This window comes from Emys orbicularis, chromosome 21 (genome assembly GCF_028017835.1).
Source record: "Emys orbicularis isolate rEmyOrb1 chromosome 21, rEmyOrb1.hap1, whole genome shotgun sequence".
Taxonomy (NCBI): domain Eukaryota; kingdom Metazoa; phylum Chordata; order Testudines; family Emydidae; genus Emys; species Emys orbicularis.
Genome location: NC_088703.1, coordinates 8,028,116 through 8,048,680, shown reverse-complemented (window position 1 = coordinate 8,048,680; position 20,565 = coordinate 8,028,116). Strand labels below are relative to the sequence as shown.

General features: G+C 53.9%; 2 protein-coding genes across 2 annotated transcripts in view; both read right to left on the bottom strand.

Annotated features, from left to right (window-relative positions):
* LOC135892878 (deleted in malignant brain tumors 1 protein-like) overlaps positions 1–3,023 on the bottom strand; it is a 155,837-nt gene extending 152,814 nt beyond the window's left edge. Inside the window, exons 1-2 of the mRNA XM_065420646.1 lie at positions 2,813–3,023; positions 197–517 (exon numbers count right to left, since the gene is read on the bottom strand). Coding sequence (XP_065276718.1) covers positions 197–517; positions 2,813–3,023 — 532 coding nt within the window. The remainder of the gene's footprint in view (positions 1–196; positions 518–2,812) is intronic.
* A 9,715-nt stretch (positions 3,024–12,738) lies between these two features.
* Positions 12,739–20,073, bottom strand: LOC135892877 (deleted in malignant brain tumors 1 protein-like). The gene is made up of 5 exons (XM_065420645.1): positions 20,052–20,073; positions 18,320–18,634; positions 16,161–16,475; positions 13,743–14,057; positions 12,739–12,791 (listed from the first exon to the last, which is right to left on the bottom strand). The coding sequence occupies exons 1-5, from the start codon at positions 20,071–20,073 to the stop codon at positions 12,739–12,741; spliced, it is 1,020 nt and encodes a 339-aa protein (XP_065276717.1).
* Positions 20,074–20,565: the final 492 nt, after the last annotated feature.

Below are 20,565 nucleotides of genomic sequence, written 5' to 3'. Positions count from 1 at the left end.
CATAGAGCCGCACAGGGGAATTAGGGTCAGCACAGACTGAGAGGAGAGCGCTCCCTAATGGAACCGCCATATTACTCCCTGAAGCACAGACCACAAGCACCATGCTGGGGTCAGCACTGGCTGTGAGTGGACAATGCCCCATAATGAGCTTCTCACCCTGCTCCCTGCAACAGGCAGGGTGGTAGATGAAGGTTACCTGAGCACACAACACCGGCATCTTCTCCATGGTCACAGTAATTCTCTCCCCAAGGCCGAGCCCCACAATCGGAGAGGGCAGCTTCTGTCCCTGTGCAGTTCACGTCAACCAGCCAGATGGGGTCAGATCCTTGCCCAAAGTGAGCAGCTGCTAATGCCGTCCCACAGCCCAGCTGTCTGCACACGACTCCAGCATCAGTCATGTCCCAGCTGTAATCACATACGGTTCCCCACAGCTGGTTGTGAAGCAACTCGACTCTCCCAGCGCAGCGACTCGAACCATTCACCAGTCGGAGCTGAGTCACTTCTGAGATGCCTGAGTCTGCAAACAAACAAGGGAATAAACACTCAGAGAGATTCCTGTGCATCTGATCTCTCGTGTCGCTGGGGAATGTAGCACCTCCTGCTGACGGATCTGACCGGTCTCTGCACTCAGCAACTGCCTGTCACAGGCTCCCCACCACTGACCACTCTAATCACTTGGTCAATGTTAAAGTTTGTCCACTCCCCTCCCAGCCAGCTGTCACCTAGTTAGGCAGATTGGATTGCAGTCTGACCTATTGCTCCCACTAGAGCACTTAATTAAAAAGATCACCCCCGGCACTGCTGGCAGGAACCTCCTGGGGAGAAGATTTACACCCTAACTCCTGGCGCTGCTATTCATAGATACAAAGGGTTACATAGATATCGACTTGTGACATACCCAGAAGAAGAAGACTCCCCCCACTGACATGAAGCCACTTCTGGGGTAGGACAGGGCAGCTGAGAAACAGGATAGGGAAATATGTAAAAGGACAGGAAGTGAGGAAGAATTGCGTCTCCTGTGTCCAGCTCTTGGGGAAGTTACAACTTCAGGACTTATCCCCTGAAATGCAAATCCGCCGGAACATAGTGCTTAGGAACCGGACTCTTAAGAAATTGGCCCTGGATTTTTAGTATGAGTGAGCGGCTGCAGACTCCATTGACACCAAATCCAACCAGTTGAAGCTGCAGTTACCCGAGTCCCCGATGTGCCACAGAGGAGTCTGGCCCAGAGATAAATAGATGCCAACTGGCAGAGGGCACAGGTTTGCCTGGACTTATTCGGGGATCCCCTGGGTGAGATATATGCACAATAGCTCACCAGAGGTGGTATGTGAGGTCTCTACCAAGAGACAGCAGCCCACTGATCACCCTAGTGGGGGCAAGATGTTTGTATGGGACATAGCTGAAGAGAGATGTAATATATAGAATATGAGGATCCAGAAGTGTTGAAGTGAAGCTTGTCACCTGCGCCATGGCAATCCCTTCGGCTGAGCCAATCAGCACATAGAACAAAGCACAGCCGTGGAGACAGGCTATAGTCACTGTCTGGGCCTAGTGTGGGCCTGAGAATTTACAAAGACAAAGGACCCTCAGCACAAGTCTCAGAAGAGAGACCTCCTCTGGGAAGAGACAATGGTCTGTACCCAGAAACAGGGCGGGCTCCAGGCACCAGCTTGGCAAGCAGGTGCTTAGGGCGGCCACTCCGGAGAGGGGCGGCAGGTCCAGCTATTCAGCGACAATTCGACGGACAGTCCCTCACTCCCGCTCGGAGCGAAGGACCTTCCACCTAATTGCCGCTGCAGATCGCGATGGCGGCTTTTTTTTTTTTTGGCTGCTTGGGGCGGCCAAAGCCCTGGAGCCAGCCCTGCCTACAAAGAAAGAGGAGAGGGGACAAGAGCTCCCTTTCACCCAGGAGGCGGTTGACAGCATTTGTCTCAGGAAAAGGAGATCACAACCAAGCCTGGAGTAAAACCCTGGAAGGACTGTGGGGTGAGCGATGCTCTACCAGACAGAAAAGTACCTTGTTCAATGAGTCTAGGCTCTAGTCAGCGTGGTATGATTTTATTGGCCACGGAACCATTTCTTTCCAGCCCGTCTCCTTGCTACCCCTCGAATCGCTACACTCTGTGAAATCACTTGTCCTTGGTGTGACTATGAAGGGATCTAGAGCTATGTGTTGATTGGCACAGAGATGGGAGGTGGAACTGGTCACCTTGGGACCCTGTTCCTTTGGGAGCAGCAGATCTGTGACTGCTGTGAATGCCCAGCAGGACAGGGACTGAGTGCTGCAGAGGGATTCTCGGAGGGACGAAGGGAGAAATGTGCCTATTGCCAACCTGGAGAGAGGTCACCCCCCACAAGGCCTACAGAGCACAGCTTCTTTGGCCTGTGGCCGATGGAGTCGGGGAGCTGCCCCACATTGGGCACCGAGAAGGCTTCCTCATGCTAGGGACCCATGGCACCACACTAGGGCCAGCCCAACTGCAAAGGGAGAGAGCTCTCTACTCACACACCCCTACCTTCAGCACAGGCCTCCTTTGGGGCCAGCACTGACATCAAGGGGAGAGCGTGAGCGTCCCCTATTGAGCCCCCACACTGCTCCCTGCAGCACAGGCCCAGAGAGACGCACAGGGGAATTAGGATCAGCACAGACTTAGAGGAGAGCGCTCCCTACTGGAACTGCCATATTGCTCCCTGAAGCACAGGCCACAAGCACCATGCTGGGGTCAGCACTGGCTGTGAGGGGACAATGCCCCATAATGAGCTTCCCACCCTGCTCCCTGCAACAGACAGGGTGGTAGATGAAGGTTACCTGAGCACACAACACCGGCATCTTCTCCGTGGTCACAGTAATTCTCTTCCCATGGCCGAGCTCTGCAATCGGAGAGGGCAGCTTCTGTCCCTGTGCAGTTCACGTCAACCAGCCAGATGGGGTCAGATCCTTGCCCAAAGTGAGCCCCATCTGGGGCTGCTAATGCCGTCCCACAGCCCAGCTGTCTGCACACGACTCCAGCATCTGTCATGTCCCAGCTGTAATCACATACGGTTCCCCACAGCTGGTTGTGAAGCACCTCGACTCTCCCAGCGCAGCGACTCGAACCATTCACCAGTCGGAGCTGAGCCACTTCTGAGATGCCTGAGTCTGCAAACAAACAAGGGAATAAACACTCAGAGAGGTTTCTGTGCATGTGATCTCTCGTGTCGCTGGGGAACGTAGCACCTCCCGCTGATGGATCTGACCGGTCTCTGCACACAGCAACTGCCTGTCACGGGCTCCCCACCACTAACCACGCTAATTACTTGGTCAATGTTGAAGTTTGTCCACTCCCCTCCCAGCCACCTGTCACCTAGTTAGGCAGATTGGACGGCAGTCTGACCTATTGCTCCCACTAGAGCACTTAATTTAAAAGATCACCCCCGGCACTGCTGGCAGGAACCTCCTGGGGAGCAGATTTACACCCTCACTCGTGGTGCTGGTATTCATAGATACATAGGGTTACATAGATATCGACTTGTGACATACCCAGAAGAAGAAGACTCCCCCCACTGACATGCAGCCACTTCTGGGGTAGGACAGGGCAGCTGAGAAAGAGGACAGGGAAATATGTAATAGGACAGGAAGTTAGGAAGAATTGTGTCTCCTGTGTCCAGCTCTTGGGGAAGTTACAACTTCAGGACTTATCCCCTGAAATGCAAATCTGCCGGAACATAGTGCTTAGGAACCGGACTCTTGAGAAATTGGCCCTGGATTTTTAGTATGAGTGAGCGGCTGCAGGCTCCATTGACACCAAATCCAACCAGTGGAAGCTGCAGTTACCCAGGTCCCCAATGTGCCGCAGAGGAGTCTGGCCCAGAGATAAATAGACGCCAACTGGCAGAGGGCACAGGTTTGCCTGGAGTTATTCGGGGATCCCCTGGGTGAGGTATATGCACAATAGCTCACCAGAGGTGGTATGTGGGGTCTCTACGAAGAGACAGCAGCCCACTGGTCACCATAATGGGAGCAAGATGTTTGGATGGGAGATAGTTGAAGAGAGATGTAAGATATAGAATATGAGGCTCCAGAAGTGTTGAAGTGAAGCTTGTCACCTGCGCCATGGCAATCCCTTCGGCTAAGACAATCACCACATAGAACAAAGCACAGCCGTGGAGACAGACTATAATCACTGCCTGGGCCTACTGTGGGCCTGAGAATATACAAAGACAAAGGACCCTCAGCACAAGTCTCCGAAGAGAGACCTCCTCTGGGAAGAGACAATGGTCTGTACCTACAAAGAAAGAGGAGAGGGGACAAGAGCTCCCTTTCTCCCAGGAGGCGGCTGATAGAGTTTGTCTCAGGAACAGGAGATCACAGCCAAGCCTGGAGTAAAACCCTGGAAGGACTGTAGGGTGAGCATTGCTCTACCAGACAGAAAAGTATCTCGTTCAATGAGTCTAGGCTCTAGTCAGCGTGGTATGATTTTATTGGCCATGGAACCATTTCTTTCCAACCCGTATCCTTGCTACACCTCAAATCGCTACACTGTGTGAAATCACTTGTCCTTGGTTTGACTATGAAGGGATCTAGAACTGTGTGTTGATCGGGGCAGAGATAGGAGGTGGAACTCGTCATCTTCGGACCCTGTTCCTTTGGGAGCAGCAGATCTGTGACTTCTGTGAATGCCCAGCAGGACAGGGACTGGGTGCTGCAGAGGGACTCTGGGAGGGCCGAAGGGTGAAGTGTGCCTATTGCCAACCTGGAGAGAGGTCACACCCCACAAGGACTAGAGGGCACCGCTTCTGTGGCCTGTGGCTGAGGGAGTCGGGGAGCTGCCCCAAATTGGGCACAGACAAGGCTTCCTCATGCTAGGGACCCATGGCTCCACACTGGGATATTCGGGCCAGCACAACTGCAAAGGGAGAGAACCCTCTACTCACACACTCCTACCTGCAGCACAGGCCCCCTTTGTAGCCAGCATTGATATCAAGGGGAGAGCATGAGCGTCCCCTACTGAACCCCGCATCACTCCCTGCAGTACAGGACCAAAGAACCGCACAGGGGAATTAGGATCAGCACAGACTGAGAGGAGAGCACTCCCTACAGGAACTGCCATATTCTCCCTGAATCACAGGCCCCAAGCACAATGCTGGGGTCAGCACTGGGTGTGAGGGGACAATGCCCCATAATGAGCTTCCCACCCTCCTCCCTGCAACAGGCAGGGTGGTAGATGAAGGTTACCTGAGCACACAACACCGGCATCTTCTCCATGGTTACAGTTATTGTGTCCCCAAGGCAGAGCACTACAATTGGAGAGGGCAGTTTCTGTCCTTGTGCAGTTGACGTCATCCAGCCAGATAGGATCTGATCCTCGCCCAAAGTTAGCCACGCCTGGGGCTGATAATGCCGTCCCACAGCCCAGCTGCCTGCACACGACTCCAGCATCAGTTATGTCCCAGCTGTCATCACACACGGTTCCCCACTGCTGGTCGTGAAACACTTCAACCCTCCCAGCGCAGCGACTTGGGCCGTTCACCAGTCGGACCTGAGCCAGTTCTGAGATGCAAACACCCAAGGGAAAAAACACTCAGGGACATTCCTCTGCATCTGATCTCTCGTGTCGCTGGGGAACGTAGCGTGTCCCACCAACGGATCTGACCGGTCTCTGCACACAGCCACTGCCTTTGAAGAGCTCCCCACCACTGACCAGGCTAATCACTTGGGCAATGTCGAAGTTTGTCGACTCCCCTCCCAGCCAGCTGTCACCTAGTTAGGCAGACTGGACGGCAGTCTGACCTACTGCTCCCACTAGAGCACTTAATTAAAAAGATCACTCCCTGGACTGCTGGCAGGAACCTCCCAGGGAACAGATTTACACCCTCACTCCTGGCGCTGGTATTCGTAGATACATAGGGTTACATAGATATCCACTTGTGACAAACCCAGAAGAAGAAGACTCCCCCCCCCCCCACTGACATGCAGCTACTTCTGGGGTAGGACAGGGCAGCTGAGAAACAGGATAGGGAAATATGTAATAGGACAGGAAGTGAGGAAGAATTGCATCTCCTGTGTCCAGCTCTTGGGGAAGTTACAACTTCAGGACTAATTCCCTGAAATGCAAATCCACAGGAACACAGTGATTGGGAACCGGACTCTTCAGAAATTGGCCCTGGATTTTTAATTGGAGTGAGCGGCTGCAGGATCCATTGACACCAAATCCAGCCAGTGGAAGCTGCAGTTACCCAGTTCCCCAATGTGCCGCAGAGGAGTCTGGCCCAGAGATAGATAAATAGACGCCAACTGGCAGAGGGCACAGGTTTGCCTGGAGTTATTCGGGGATCCCCTGGGTGAGATATATGCACAATAGATCACCAGAGGTGGTATGTGAGGTCTCTACCAAGAGACAGCAGCCCACAGATCCCCCTAGTGGGGGCAAGATGTTTGTATGGGACATAGTTGAAGAGAGATGTAAAATATGGAATATGAGGCTCCAGAAGTGTTGAAGTGAAGCTTGTCACCTGCGCCATGGCAATCCCTTCGGCTGAGCCAATCAGCACATAGAACAAAGCACAGCCATGGAGACAAACGATAGTCACTGTCTGGGCCTAGTGGGGGCCTGAGAATTTACAAAGACAAAGGACCCTCGGCACAAGTCTCAGAAGAGAGACCTCCTCTGGGAAGAGACAATGGTCTGTACCTACAAAGAAAGAGGAGAGGGGACATGAGCTCCCTTTCACCCAGGAGGTGGCTGACAGCATTTGTCTCAGAAACAGGAGATCACAGCCAAACCTGGAGGAAAACCCTGGAAGGACTGTGGGGTGAGCGCTGCTCTACCAGACAGAAAAGTATCTCGTTCAATGAGTCTAGGCTCTAGTCAGCGTGGTATGATTTTATTGGCCATGGAACCATTTCTTTCCAGCCCGTCTCCTTGCTACCCCTCGAATCGCTACACCCTGTGAAATCACTTGTCCTTGGTGTGACTATGAAGGGATCTAGAGCTGTGTGTTGATCGGGACAGAGATGGGAGGTGGAACTGGTCACCTTGGGACCCTGTTCCTTTGGGAGCAGCAGATCTGTGACTTCTGTGAATGCCCAGCAGGACAGGGACTGGGTGCTGCAGAGGGACTCTGGAAGGTCCGAAGGGTGAAGTATGCCTATTGCCAACCTGGAGAGACGTCACCCCCCACAAGGACTAGAGGGCACCGCTTCTGTGGCCTGTGGCGGAGGGAGTCGGGGAGCTGCCCCGCATCCGGCACAGACAAGGCTTCCTCATGCTAGGGACCCATGGCACCACACTAGGGCATTAGGGCCAGCACAACTGCAAAGGGAGAGAACCCTCTACTCACACACCCCTACATGCAGCACAGGCCCCCTTTGGGGCCAGCACTGACATCAAGGGGAGAGCATGAGCCTCCCCTACTGAGACCCCGCACCGCTCCCTGCAGTACAGGCCCATAGAACTGCACAGGGGAATTAGGGTCAGCACAGACTGAGAGGAGAGCGCTCCCTACTGGAACCGCCATATTGCTACCTGAAGCACAGGCCCCAAGCACCATGCTGGGGTCAGCACTGGGTGTGAGGGGACAATGCCCCATAATGAGCTTCCCACCCTCCTCCCTGCAATAGGCAGGGTGGTAGATGAAGGTTACCTGAGCACACAACACCGGCATCTTCTCCGTGGGTACAGTTATTGTGTCCCCAAGGCCGAGCCCTGCAATTTGAGAGGGCAGTTTCTGTCCCTCTGCACTTGACGTCATCCAGCCAGATACGATCTGATCCTCGCCCAAAGTTAGCCGCGCCTGGGGCTGATAACGCCGTCCCACAGCCCAGCTGCCTGCACACGACTCCAGCATCAGTTATGTCCCAGCTGTCATCACACACGGTTCCCCACAACTGATCGTGAAACACTTCAACCCTCCCAGCGCAGTGACTCGGGCCGTTCACCAGTCGGAGCTGAGCCAGTTCTGAGATGCAAACACCCAAGGGAAAAAACACTCAGGGACATTCCTCTGCATCTGATCTCTCGTGTCGCTGGGGAACGTAGCACCTCCTGCCAACGGATCTGACCGGTCTCTGCACACAGCCACTGGCTTTGATAGGCTCCCCACCACTGACCAGGCTAATCACTTGGGCAATGTCGAAGTTTGTCCACTCCCCTCCCAGCCAGCTGTCACCTAGTTAGGCAGACTGACCCACTGCTCCCACTAGAGCACTTAATTAAAAAGATCACCCCCTGGACTGCTGGCAGGAACCTCCCAGGGAACAGATTTACACCCTCACTCCTGCTGCTGGTATTCGTAGATACATAGGGTTACGTAGATATCCACTTGTGACATACCCAGAAGTAAAAGATTCCCCCCACTGACATGCAGCCACTTCTGGAGTAGGACAGGGCAGCTGAGAAACAGGATAGGGAAATATGTAATAGGACAGGAAGTGAAGAAGAATTGCGTCTCCTGTGTCCAGCTCTTGGGGAAGTTACAACTTCAGGACTAATTCCCTAAAATGCAAATCCGCCGGAACACAGTGATTGGGAACCGGACTCTTCAGAAATTGGCCCTGGATTTTTAGTTTGAATGAGCGGCTGCAGGCTCCAGTGACACCAAATCCAACCAGTGGAAGCTTCAGTTACCCATGTCCCCTATGTGCCGCAGAGGAGTCTGGCCCAGAGATAAATAGACACCAACTGGCAGAGGGCACAGGTTTGCCTGGAGTTATTCGGGGATCCCCTGGGTGAGATATATGCTCAATAGCTCACCAGAGGTGGTATGTGAGGTCTCTACCAAGAGACAGCAGCCCACTGATCACCCTAGTGGGGGCAAGATGTTTGTATGGGACATAGTTGAAGAGAGATGTAAAATATAGAATATGAGGATCCAGAAGTGTTGAAGTGAAGCTTGTCACCTGCGCCATGGCAATCCCTTCGGCTGAGCCAATCAGCACATAGAACAAAGCACAGCCATGGAGACAGGCTATAGTCACTGTCTGGGCCCAGTGGGGACCTGAGAATTTACAAAGACAAAGGACCCTCGGCACAAGTCTCCGAAGAGAGACCTCCTCTGGGAAGAGAGAATGGTCTGTACCTACAAAGAAAGAGGAGAGGGGACAAGAGCTCCCTTTCACCCAGGAGGTGGCTGACAGCATTTGTCTCAGGAACAGGAGATCACAGCCAAGCCTGGAGTAAAACCCTGGAAGGCCTGTAGGGTGAGCGTTGCTCTACCAGACAGAAAAGTATCTCGTTCAATGAGTCTAGGGTCTAGTCAGCGTGGTATGATTTTATTGGCCATGGAACCAATTGTTTATGTAAGCAGAGTCAGGATGAACTCTACCCTGACATCTGGTGGTGAATTATGGCGAGTGTGGAAAAGAACTCCAGGGGCTGATCTTGTTTGCATAGGCACACCCACCCGCCTGGCATGAGACAACAGCAACTGAAAGTGGTTACTTTGGCTGGTGTGGGATCCCCAGTTTCTCCGTTATTGGGGAAGGAAGAATAAAGTTTTGTTACCCTGATTCTGTGAATCAAGGCCAGTGGAACTGTTGTATGACAGAAGGACTCACCATTAACTAAGTAGCACTTGCTTGACAAGGGGCATGGGTTACAAAACCTAGTGAATTGAGAAAGGTTGGGGGCAGGTATTTGTGTCTGGTTGTGCCCTTTGTGAGTCTGAAACACCAATTGTATCTTTTTTCTCTCACCATTGTTGAATGTCAGAGCTAACTTTGATTCCATTAGGAATCTAGTTACAGGCTTCTGAGCTGAAGTCATTTTGGGCCAATAGTGCACCAGCACTGAGGTTCCCCTACTACTAGCTGAAATCACAAAAGAGCTAAAGTTACTAATAGCTGAGATCACTGAGTGCTCTGTTAACTAGTGGGGGAGCCTGAAGCTATATTGCTAAGCAGCTGGCGGAGCAGTTTGCGGGGATGGCTGGAGGAGCAGCTAGCAGAGCGGAGCCTTGCGGGGATGGTTGGAGCGGCCCAAGGAACGGCTAGCGGAGCGGAGCCAAGCTGTTTGGGGGGATGGCTGGAGTGGCTTACAGGTCGGTGAGCAGAGCGGAGCAGCTGGTAAAGCAGAGCAGTCCGTGGGATGGCAGGAGCGGCTCACAGGACGGCTGGTGGAGTGGAGCAGATCGTGGTGAAGGCTGCGGCGGAACCCCACGGAGAGGCAGCCGGTCGGCCTCAGATCACGTAAGGTGCCCCTTAACACCCTGCTCGCCCACCCCCTTTGAACTCTGGGGCTGGACTGACCAGGGACAGAGACTTTGGCGGTTGTTGGACTTTTGGGACTTTGGGTGATTTGGGGGTTTTTGGTTTCAAGAACCAATGGGAAAGGACACAGCCCAATTTGCTGGGGTGGGTCTTTGCTCATGGTTTGGTCTATGAACTCTAGTTGTGGTGTTTTCCCAATTTAATGCTATGTCGTTCACCTCATGTTATTAAACATTTTCTCCTTCACCGGACTCTGTGCTTGCGAGAGGGGAAGTATTGACTCTTCGAGGCGCCCAGGGGTGTGTGTAAGATTTCCCCAGGTCACTGGGTGGGAGCTCGACCTGGTTTTGTGTTATGCTGTAGGGAGGGGACACCTATGTACTGAACCCGGGCCTTGCTGCTATCAACTCAGCCTGGCAAAAGGGTTACATTTACAACCCATCTCCTTGCTACCCCTCAAATCGCTACACTCTGTGAAATCACTTGTCCTTGGTGTGACTATGAAGGGATCTAGAGCTGTGTGTTGATCAGGGCAGAGATGGGAGGTGGAACTGGTCACCTTGGGACCCTGTTCCTTTGGGAGCAGCAGATCTGTGACTTCTGTGAATGCCCAGCAAGACAGGGACTGGGTGCTGCAGAGGAACTCTGGGAGGGCCGAAGGCTGAAGTGTGCCTATTGCCAGCCTAGAGAGAGGTAACTCCCCCACAAGGCCTAGAGGGCACCGCTTCTGTGGCCTGTGGCAGAGGGAGTCGGGGAGCTGCCCCGCATCGGGCACAGACAAGGCTTCCTCATTCCAGGGGCCCATGGCACCACACTAGGGCATTAGGGCCAGCACAACTGCAAAGGGAGAGAACCCTCTACTCACACACCCCTACCTGCAGCACAGGCCCCCTTTGGGGCCAGCACTGACATCAAGGGGAGAGCATGAGTGTCCCATACTGAGCCCCTGCATTGCTCCCTGCAAAACAGGCCCATAGAACCGCACAGGGGAATTAGGGTCAGCACAGACTGAGAGGAGAGTGCTCCCTACAGGAACCGCCATATTGCTCCCTGAAGCACAGGACCCAAGCACAATGCTGGGGTCAGCACTGGGTGTGAGGGGATAATGCCCCATAATGAGCTTCCCACCCTCCTCCCTGCAACAGGCAGGGTGGTAGATGAAGGTTACCTGAGCACACAACACCGGCATCTTCTCCGTGGTTACAGTTATTGTGTCCACAAGGCCGAGCCCTGCAATTTGAGAGGGCAGTTTCTGTCCCTCTGCACTTGACGTCATCCAGCCAGATACGATCTGATCCTCGCCCAAAGTTAGCCGCGCCTGGGGCTGATAACGCCGTCCCACAGCCCAGCTGCCTGCACACGACTCCAGCATCAGTTATGTCCCAGTTGTCATCACACACGGTTCCCCACAACTGATCGTGAAGCACCTCGACCCTCCCAGCGCAGCGACTCGGGCCGTTCACCAGTCGGAGCTGAGCGAGTTCTGAGATGCAAACACCCAAGGGAAAAAAACACTCAGGGAGGTTCCTCTGCATCTGATCTCTCGTGTCGCTGGGGAACGTAGTGCCTCCCGCCAATGGATCTGACCGGTCTCTGCACACAGCCACTGCCTTTGAAGAGCTCCCCACCACTGACCAGGCTAATCACTTGGGCAATGTCGAAGTTTGTCCACTCCCCTCCCAGCCAGCTGTCACCGAGTTAGGCAGTCTGACCCACTGCTCCCACTAGAGCACTTAATTAAAAAGATCACTCCCTGGACTGCTGGCAGGAACCTCCCAGGGAACAGATTTACACCCTCACTCCTGGCGCTGGTATTCGTAGATACATAGGGTTACATAGATATCCACTTGTGAAATACCCAGAAGAAGAAGACTCCCCCCTCTGACATGCAGCCACTTCTGGGGTAGGACAGGGCAGCTGAGAAACAGGATCGGGAAATATGTAATCGGACAGGAAGTTAGGAGGAATTGCGTCTCCTGTGTCCACCTCTTGGGGAAGTTACAACTTCAGGATTCATTATCTGAAATGCAAATCCACCGGAACACAGTGATTGGGAACCGGACTCTTCAGAAATTGGCCCTGGATTTTTAGTTTGAATGAGCGGCTGCAGGCTCCAGTGACACCAAATCCAACCAGTGGAAGCTGCAGTTACCCGAGTCCCCGATGTGCCACAGAGGAGTCTGGCCCAGAGATACATATATGCCAACTGGCAGAGGGCACAGGTTTGCCTGGAGTTATTCGGGGATCCCCTGGGTGAGATATATGCACAATAGCTCACCAGAGGTGGTATGTGAGGTCTCTACCAAGAGACAGCAGCCCACTGATCACCCTAGTGGGGGCAAGATGTTTGTATGGGACACAGTTGAAGAGAGATGTAAAATATAGAATATGAGGATCCAGAAGTGTTGAAGTGAAGCTTGTCACCTGCGCCATGGCAATCCCTTCGGCTGAGCCAATCAGCACATAGAACAAAGCACAGCCATGGAGACAAACTATAGTCACTGTCTGGGCCTAGCGGGGGCCTGAGAATTTACAAAGACAAAGGACCCTCAGCACAAGTCTCCGAAGAGAGACCTCCTCTGGAAGAGACAATGGTCTGTACCTACAAAGAAAGAGGAGAGGGGACAAGAGCTCCCTTTCACCAGGAGGTGGCTGACAGCGTTTGTCTCAGGAACAGGAGATCACAGCCAAGCCTGGAGTAAAACCCTGGAAGGACTGTGGGGTGAGCGTTGCTCTACCAGACAGAAAAGTATCTCGTTCAATGAGTCTAGGCTCTAGTCAGCGTGGTATGATTTTATTGGCCATGGAACCATTTCTTTCCAACCCGTCTCCTTGCTACCCCTCGAATCGCTACACTCTGTGAAATCACTTGTCCTTGGTGTGACTATGAAGGGATCTAGAGCTATGCGTTGATCAGGGCAGAGATGGGAGGTGGAACTGGTCACCTTGGGACCCTGTTCCTTTGGGAGCAGCAGATCTGTGACTTCTGTGAATGCCCAGCAGGACAGGGACTGGGTGCTGCAGAGGGACTCTGGGAGGGCCGAAGGGTGAAGTGTGCCTATTGCCAACCTGGAGAGACGTCACCCCCCACAAGGACTAGAGGGCACCGCTTCTGTGGCCTGCGGCGGAGGGAGTTGGGGAGCTGCCCCGCATTGGGCACAGACAGGGCTTCCTCATGCCAGGGGCCCATGGCACCACACTAGGGCATTAAGGCCAGCACAACTGCAAAGGGAGAGAACCCTCTACTCACACACCCCTACCTGCAGCACAGGCCCCCTTTGGGGCCAGCACTGACATCAAGGGGAGAGCATGAGTGTCCCCTAGTGAGCCCCCGCATCGCTCCCTGCAGCACAGGCCCATAGAACCGCACAGTGGAATTAGGGTCAGCACAGACTGAGAGGAGAGCGCTTCCTACAGGAACTGCTATATTGCTCCCTGAAGCACAGGCCCCAAGCACAATGCTGGGGTCAGCACTGGGTGTGAGGGGACAATGCCCCATAATGAGCTTCCCACCCTCCTCCCTGCAACAGGCAGGGTGGTAGATGAAGGTTACCTGAGCACACAACACCGGCATCTTCTCCGTGATCACAGTTATTGTGTCCCCAAGGCAGAGCTCTGCAATTGGAGAGGGCAGTTTCTGTCCCGTCGCACTTGACGTCATCCAGCCAGATACGGTCTGATCCTCGCCCAAAGTTAGCCCTGCCTGGGGCTGATAACGCCGTCCCACAGCCCAGCTGCCTGCACACGACTCCAGCATCAGTTATGTCCCAGCTGTCATCACACACGGTTCCCCACAACTGCTCGTGAAGCACTTGAACCCTCCCAGCGCAGCGACTCGGGCCATTCACCAGTCGGAGCTGAGCCAGTTCTGAGATGCAAACACCCAAGGGAAAAAACACTCAGGGAGGTTCCTCTGCATCTGATCTCTCGTGTCGCTGGGGAATGTAGTGCCTCCCACCAACAGATCTGACCGGTCTCTGCACACAGCCACTGCCTTTGAAGAGCTCCTCACCACTGACCAGGCTAATCACTTGGGCAATTTTGAAGTTTGTCGACTCCCCTCCCAGCCAGCTGTCACCTAGTTAGGCAGACTGGACGGCAGTCTGACCCACTGCTCCCACTAGAGCACTTAATTAAAAAGATCTCCCCCTGGACTGCTGGCAGGAACCTCCCGGGGAACAGATTTACACCCTCACTCCTGCTGCTGGTATTCGTAGATACATAGAGTTACGTAGCTATCCACTTGTGAAATACCCAGAAGAAGAAGACTCCCCCCTCTGACTTGCAGCCACTTCTGGGGTAGGACAGGGCAGCTGAGAAACAGAATCGGGAAATATGTAATCGGACAGGAAGTTAGGAAGAATTGCGTCTCCTGTGTCCAGCTCTTGGGGAAGTTACAACTTCAGGAGTACTCCTGTTATTTTAACTTCAGGATTCATTCCCTGAAATGCAAATCCACCGGAACACAGTGATTGGGAACCGGACTCCAGAAATTGGCCCTGGATTTTTAGTTTGAATGAGCGGCTGCAGGCTCCAGTGACACCAAATCCAACCAGTGGAAGCTGCATTTACCCAGGTCTCCAATGTGCCGCAGAGGAGTCTGGCCCAGAGATAAATAGACGCCAACTGGCAGAGGGCACAGGTTTGCCTGGAGTTATTCGGGGATCCCCTGGGTGAGATATATGCACAATAGCTCACCAGAGGTGGTATGTGAGGTCTCTACCAAGAGACAGCAGCCCACTGATCCCCCTAGTGGGAGCAAGATGTTTGTATGGGACATAGTTGAAGAGAGATGTAAAATATAGAATATGAGGATCCAGAAGTGTTGAAGTGAAGCTTGTCACCTGTGCCATGGCAATCCCTTCGGCTAAGCCAATCAGCACATAGAACAAAGCACAGCCATGGAGACAGGCTGTATTCACTGTCTGGGCACAGTGGGGGCCTGAGAATTTACAAAGACAAAGGATCCTCAGCACAAGTCTCCGAAGAGAGACCTCCTCTGGAAGAGACAATGGTCTGTACCTACAAAGAAAGAGGAGAGGGGACAAGAGCTCCCTTTCACCAGGAGGTGGCTGACAGCGTTTGTCTCAGGAACAGGAGATCACAGCCAAGCCTGGAGTAAAACCCTGGAAGGACTGTGGGGTGAGCGTTGCTCTACCAGACAGAAAAGTATCTCGTTCAATGAGTCTAGGCTCTAGTCAGCGTGGTATGATTTTATTGGCCATGGAACCATTTCTTTCCAACCCGTCTCCTTGCTACCCCTCGACTCACTACACTCTGAAATCACTTGTCCTTGGTGTGACTATGAAGGGATCTAGAACTGTGTGTTGATCGGGGCAGAGATAGGAGGTGGAACTGGTCATCTTGGGACCCTGTTCCTTTGGGAGCAGCAGATCTGTGACTTCTGTGAATGCCCAGCAGGACAGGGACTGGGTGCTGCAGAGGGACTCTGGGAGGGCCGAAGGGTGAAGTGTGCCTATTGCCAACCTGGAGAGACGTCACCCCCCACAAGGACTAGAGGGCACCGCTTCTGTGGCCTGTGGCCGAGGGAGTTGGGGAGCTGCCCCGCATCAGGCACAGACAAGGCTTCCTCATGCCAGGGGCCCATGGCACCACACTAGGGCATTAAGGCCAGCACAACTGCAAAGGGAGAGAACCCTCTACTCACACACCCCTACCTGCAGCACAGGCCCCCTTTGGGGCCAGCACTGACATCAAGGGGAGAGCATGAGTGTCCCCTAGTGAGCCTCCGCATCGCTCCCTGCAGCACAGGCCCATAGAACCGCACAGTGGAATTAGGGTCAGCACAGACTGAGAGGAGAGCGCTCCCTAAAGGAACTGCCATATTGCTCCCTGAATCACAGGCCCGAAGCACCATGCTAGGGTCAGCACTGGGTGTGAGGGGACAATGCCGCATAATGAGCTTCCCACCCTCCTCCCTGCAACAGGCAGGGTGGTAGATGAAGGTTACCTGAGCACACAACACCGGCATCTTCTCCGTGGTTACAGTTATTGTGTCCCCAAGGCAGAGCTCTGCAATTGGAGAGGGCAGTTTCTGTCCCGTTGCACTTGACGTCATCCAGCCAGATACGGTCTGATCCTCGCCCAAAGTTAGCCACGCCTGGGGCTGCTAACGCCGTCCCACAGCCCAGCTGCCTGCACACGACTCCAGCATCAGTTATGTCCCAGCTGTCATCACACACGGTTCCCCACAACTGATCGTGAAGCACCTCGACCCTCCCAGCGCAGCGACTCGGGCCGTTCACCAGTCGGAGCTGAGCCAGTTCTGAGATGCAAACACGCAAGGGAAAAAACACTCAGGGAGGTTCCTCTGCATCTGATCTCTTGTTCGCTGGGAAACGTAGTGCCTCCCGCCAACGGATCTGACCGGTCTCTGCACACAGCCACTGCCTTTGAAGAGCTCCCCACCACTGACCAGGCTAATCACTTGGGCAATGTCGAAGTTTGTCCACTCCCCTCCCAGCCAGCTGTCACCTAGATAGGCAGACTGGACGGCAGTCTGACGCACTGCTCCCACTAGAGCACTTAATTAAAAAGATCTCCCCCTGGACTGCTGGCAGGAACCTCCCGGGGAACAGATTTACACCCTCACTCCTGCTGCTGGTATTCGTAGATACATAGGGTTACGTAGCTATCCACTTGTGAAATACCCAGAAGAAGAAGACTCCCCCCTCTGACATGCAGCCACTTCTGGGGTAGGACAGGGCAGCTGAGAAACAGGATCGGGAAATATGTAATCGGACAGGAAGTTAGGAGGAATTGCGTCTCCTGTGTCCACCTCTTGGGGAAGTTACAACTTCAGGATTCATTATCTGAAATGCAAATCCACCGGAACACAGTGATTGGGAACCGGACTCTTCAGAAATTGGCCCTGGATTTTTAGTTTGAATGAGCGGCTGCAGGCTCCAGTGACACCAAATCCAACCAGTGGAAGCTGCAGTTACCCGAGTCCCCGATGTGCCACAGAGGAGTCTGGCCCAGAGATACATATATGCCAACTGGCAGAGGGCACAGGTTTGCCTGGAGTTATTCGGGGATCCCCTGGGTGAGATATATGCACAATAGCTCACCAGAGGTGGTATGTGAGGTCTCTACCAAGAGACAGCAGCCCACTGATCACCCTAGTGGGGGCAAGATGTTTGTATGGGACATAGTTGAAGAGAGATGTAAAATATAGAATATGAGGATCCAGAAGTGTTGAAGTGAAGCTTGTCACCTGCGCCATGGCAATCCCTTCGGCTGAGCCAATCAGCACATAGAACAAAGCACAGCCATGGAGACAAACTATAGTCACTGTCTGGGCCTAGCGGGGGCCTGAGAATTTACAAAGACAAAGGACCCTCAGCACAAGTCTCCGAAGAGAGACCTCCTCTGGAAGAGACAATGGTCTGTACCTACAAAGAAAGAGGAGAGGGGACAAGAGCTCCCTTTCACCAGGAGGTGGCTGACAGCGTTTGTCTCAGGAACAGGAGATCACAGCCAAGCCTGGAGTAAAACCCTGGAAGGACTGTGGGGTGAGTGTTGCTCTACCAGACAGAAAAGTATCTCGTTCAATGAGTCTAGGCTCTAGTCAGCGTGGTATGATTTTATTGGCCATGGAACCATTTCTTTCCAACCCGTCTCCTTGCTACCCCTCGAATCGCTACACTCTGTGAAATCACTTGTCCTTGGTGTGACTATGAAGGGATCTAGAGCTATGCGTTGATCAGGGCAGAGATGGGAGGTGGAACTGGTCACCTTGGGACCCTGTTCCTTTGGGAGCAGCAGATCTGTGACTTCTGTGAATGCCCAGCAGGACAGGGACTGGGTGCTGCAGAGGGACTCTGGGAGGGCCGAAGGGTGAAGTGTGCCTATTGCCACCCTGGAGAGACGTCACCCCCCCACAAGGACTAGAGGGCACCGCTTCTGTGGCCTGTGGCGGAGGGAGTTGGGGAGCTGCCCCGCATTGGGCACAGACAGAGCGCTCCCTACAGGAACTGCCATATTGCTCCCTGAAGCACAGGCCCCAAGCACCATGCTGGTGTCAGCACTGGCTGTGAGGGGACTATGCCCCATAATGAGCTTCCCACCCTCCTCCCTGCAACAGGCAGGGTTGTAGATGAAGGTTACCTGAGCACACAACACCGGCATCTTCTCCGTGATCACAGTTATTGTGTCCCCAAGGCAGAGCTCTGCAATCGGAAAAGGCAGCTTCTCTCCCTGTGCAGTTTACGTCATCCAGCCAGATGCGGTCTGATCCTCGCCCAAAGTTAGCCCTGCCTGGGGCTGCTAACGCCGTCCCACAGCCCAGCTGCTTGCACACGACTCTGGCCTCAGTTAAATCCCAGTTGTCATCACACATGGTTCCCCACTGCTGGTTGTGAAGCACCTCGACCCTCCCAGCGCAGCGACTCGGGCCATTCACCAGTCGGAGCTGAACCAGTTCTGAGATGCAAACACCCAAGGTGAAAAACACTCAGGGATGGGCTAGAGAAAAGGAATTTTGGGCTTGTTCCCTATAGTTTGCTCTGGCTCCCATTCAGTCCCAGTGTGGCAGACTGGCTGGCTCAGGGGGGCTGGGAATGGGACACTGGGGGGTTCCTCTCTGGAGGTCACCAGCTCTGATCCAGCCCCAGGCAGGGGGGAATGGCTCACTCATGGGATGGAAAATGGGACACAGGGTCTTTCCCTCCAGGGGACTCTGGCTCCAGTACAGTCTGTGCGAGGGGGATGAGCTGATGCAGTACGTTGGGGGAAGGAGACCTGGAGCTTTTCCCCTGGAGGGCACCGGTTCCCGTTTGGCCCCAGCTCAGGCAGGGGCAGTGGCTGGCGTGGGGGGAACAGGCACTGGGCTTTCATGTCTGGGGCCCTGGGTCCAAGCTGGTAGTGAGTGGAAGTCGCAGCCATTGCAGCTCTCTGATGCCCAAAATGTGAAATGAGCTGCTGGGGTTAATTCCCCTCCATGACAGGACAGGTGTGTGCAGGCCAGGCCAGCCAAAGGGCAAAACAGGTCAGGAGACTGAACTGCCCTTTGCCCCTGCCTGGGCTCCCTCCCCGTCTGTGCCCCGACGCCCCTGCCTGACCGGAGCCAACAGCAGCAGCCTCGTGGGCCTGTAGTTCTGCTCCTCCAAAGCCTCCACTGGCCCTGACTGGGGCTGACTCAGCTCCTCTATATTCCACAGTGTCCAGACAAACAGGGCTGGTCCCGTGCTGAATAGAACACCCTCCTGTGGTGACGGCACCTCGGCAGCCCAGCTCCTGGTACCCCACCCCCACCTCCCGCAGGCCCCAGCTAGCATCACAGCGCCCCAGTGTAGGTACACAGCACCTCCACTTGCCCTTTGCAGGGGTGGGGCCACTCACCAGACACAGCCAGAGCTAAGCTGAAACAGCTCTAACAATAACTAAAGGCAAAAATATCTGTTGGGGCAGATCATACCCCAGGGTAAATCTGGGCTCACCCCAGACTGATGTGGCTCATCCAGCCACTGCCAGAGCCCAAATTTCAATCAGCCTTACTGGGCAAGGGGGAGCACTTGAGACGCTGAATGGCTGGGGCATTTCCACAGGTACCCCACAGCCAGAATGCCCTGTGCTCTGTTCACTCTGCCACACAGCCCCTTTGTTAACAATTCACTGGTGGGGAAACTGAGGCACGTAGTGAGGAATTGATAGGCTGAGACCATGGAGTGAGTGTGGCGGAGGCAGGATTTGAACCCAGGTCTCCAGTCCTACACTTGAACGACTAGATTAAATAACCTTAACTCTTCCCTTCCTCACCCCAATTTATGAGATAGCTGCACACTGCAGCATGCACCCCACACATACGGACAGACCCCGCACCCTCTATGTTTGTATTTACCTGCCATGGGGAATCCTGTCATGGAAGCTGAAAGAAAGCAAAGAGATGAGGTAAGTCTCTGTCTCCATGGCTGGACACCTTGGGGATCTCCAAACACTGGCTGATATAAGCAGTGGCCTGAGTGAGCTCTCCCCTGCCATCTCTTGATGCACTGAGAGAAAAGACTCGGCTGCATGTTGTATTTCAGTGACCTCTCTACTGCCTCTCAGGGAGGTGGATTGACCCTCCTGCCACTCCTGTCGGCATCGGTCGCATCTACACAGAAGCACTGTAGCTGCAGAGCTGCCACTGTGCCACTGTAATGTTTCCAGTGCAGAAGAGCCCTAAGTAGCCAACAAAAGACAAGACCTGGTGAGCGACATCAGAACCAGTGACACTGCACCAGCCCTTTCAAACCAAGCCACCTGCTTTCACACTGCCTGCTTCGGTGAAGGACCCCCACACCCTGCTCCCCTCAGGCCTGGCTTCCCCCTGACCTGGAGTGTGACAGCTCCACACGCTGAGTAATGGAGTG

Bases quoted from the DNA above. Each gene is read 5' to 3' on its own strand.
- LOC135892877 (XM_065420645.1), bottom strand. From the start codon at position 20,073: ATGACAGGATTCCCCATGGCAG. The intron at 18,635-20,051 runs GTAAATACAAAC...TTTGCATCTCAG, and splicing joins GACAGGATTCCCCATGGCAG to AACTGGTTCAGCTCCGACTG. The intron at 16,476-18,319 runs GTAACCTTCATC...TTTGCATCTCAG, and splicing joins TGCCGGTGTTGTGTGCTCAG to AACTGGCTCAGCTCCGACTG.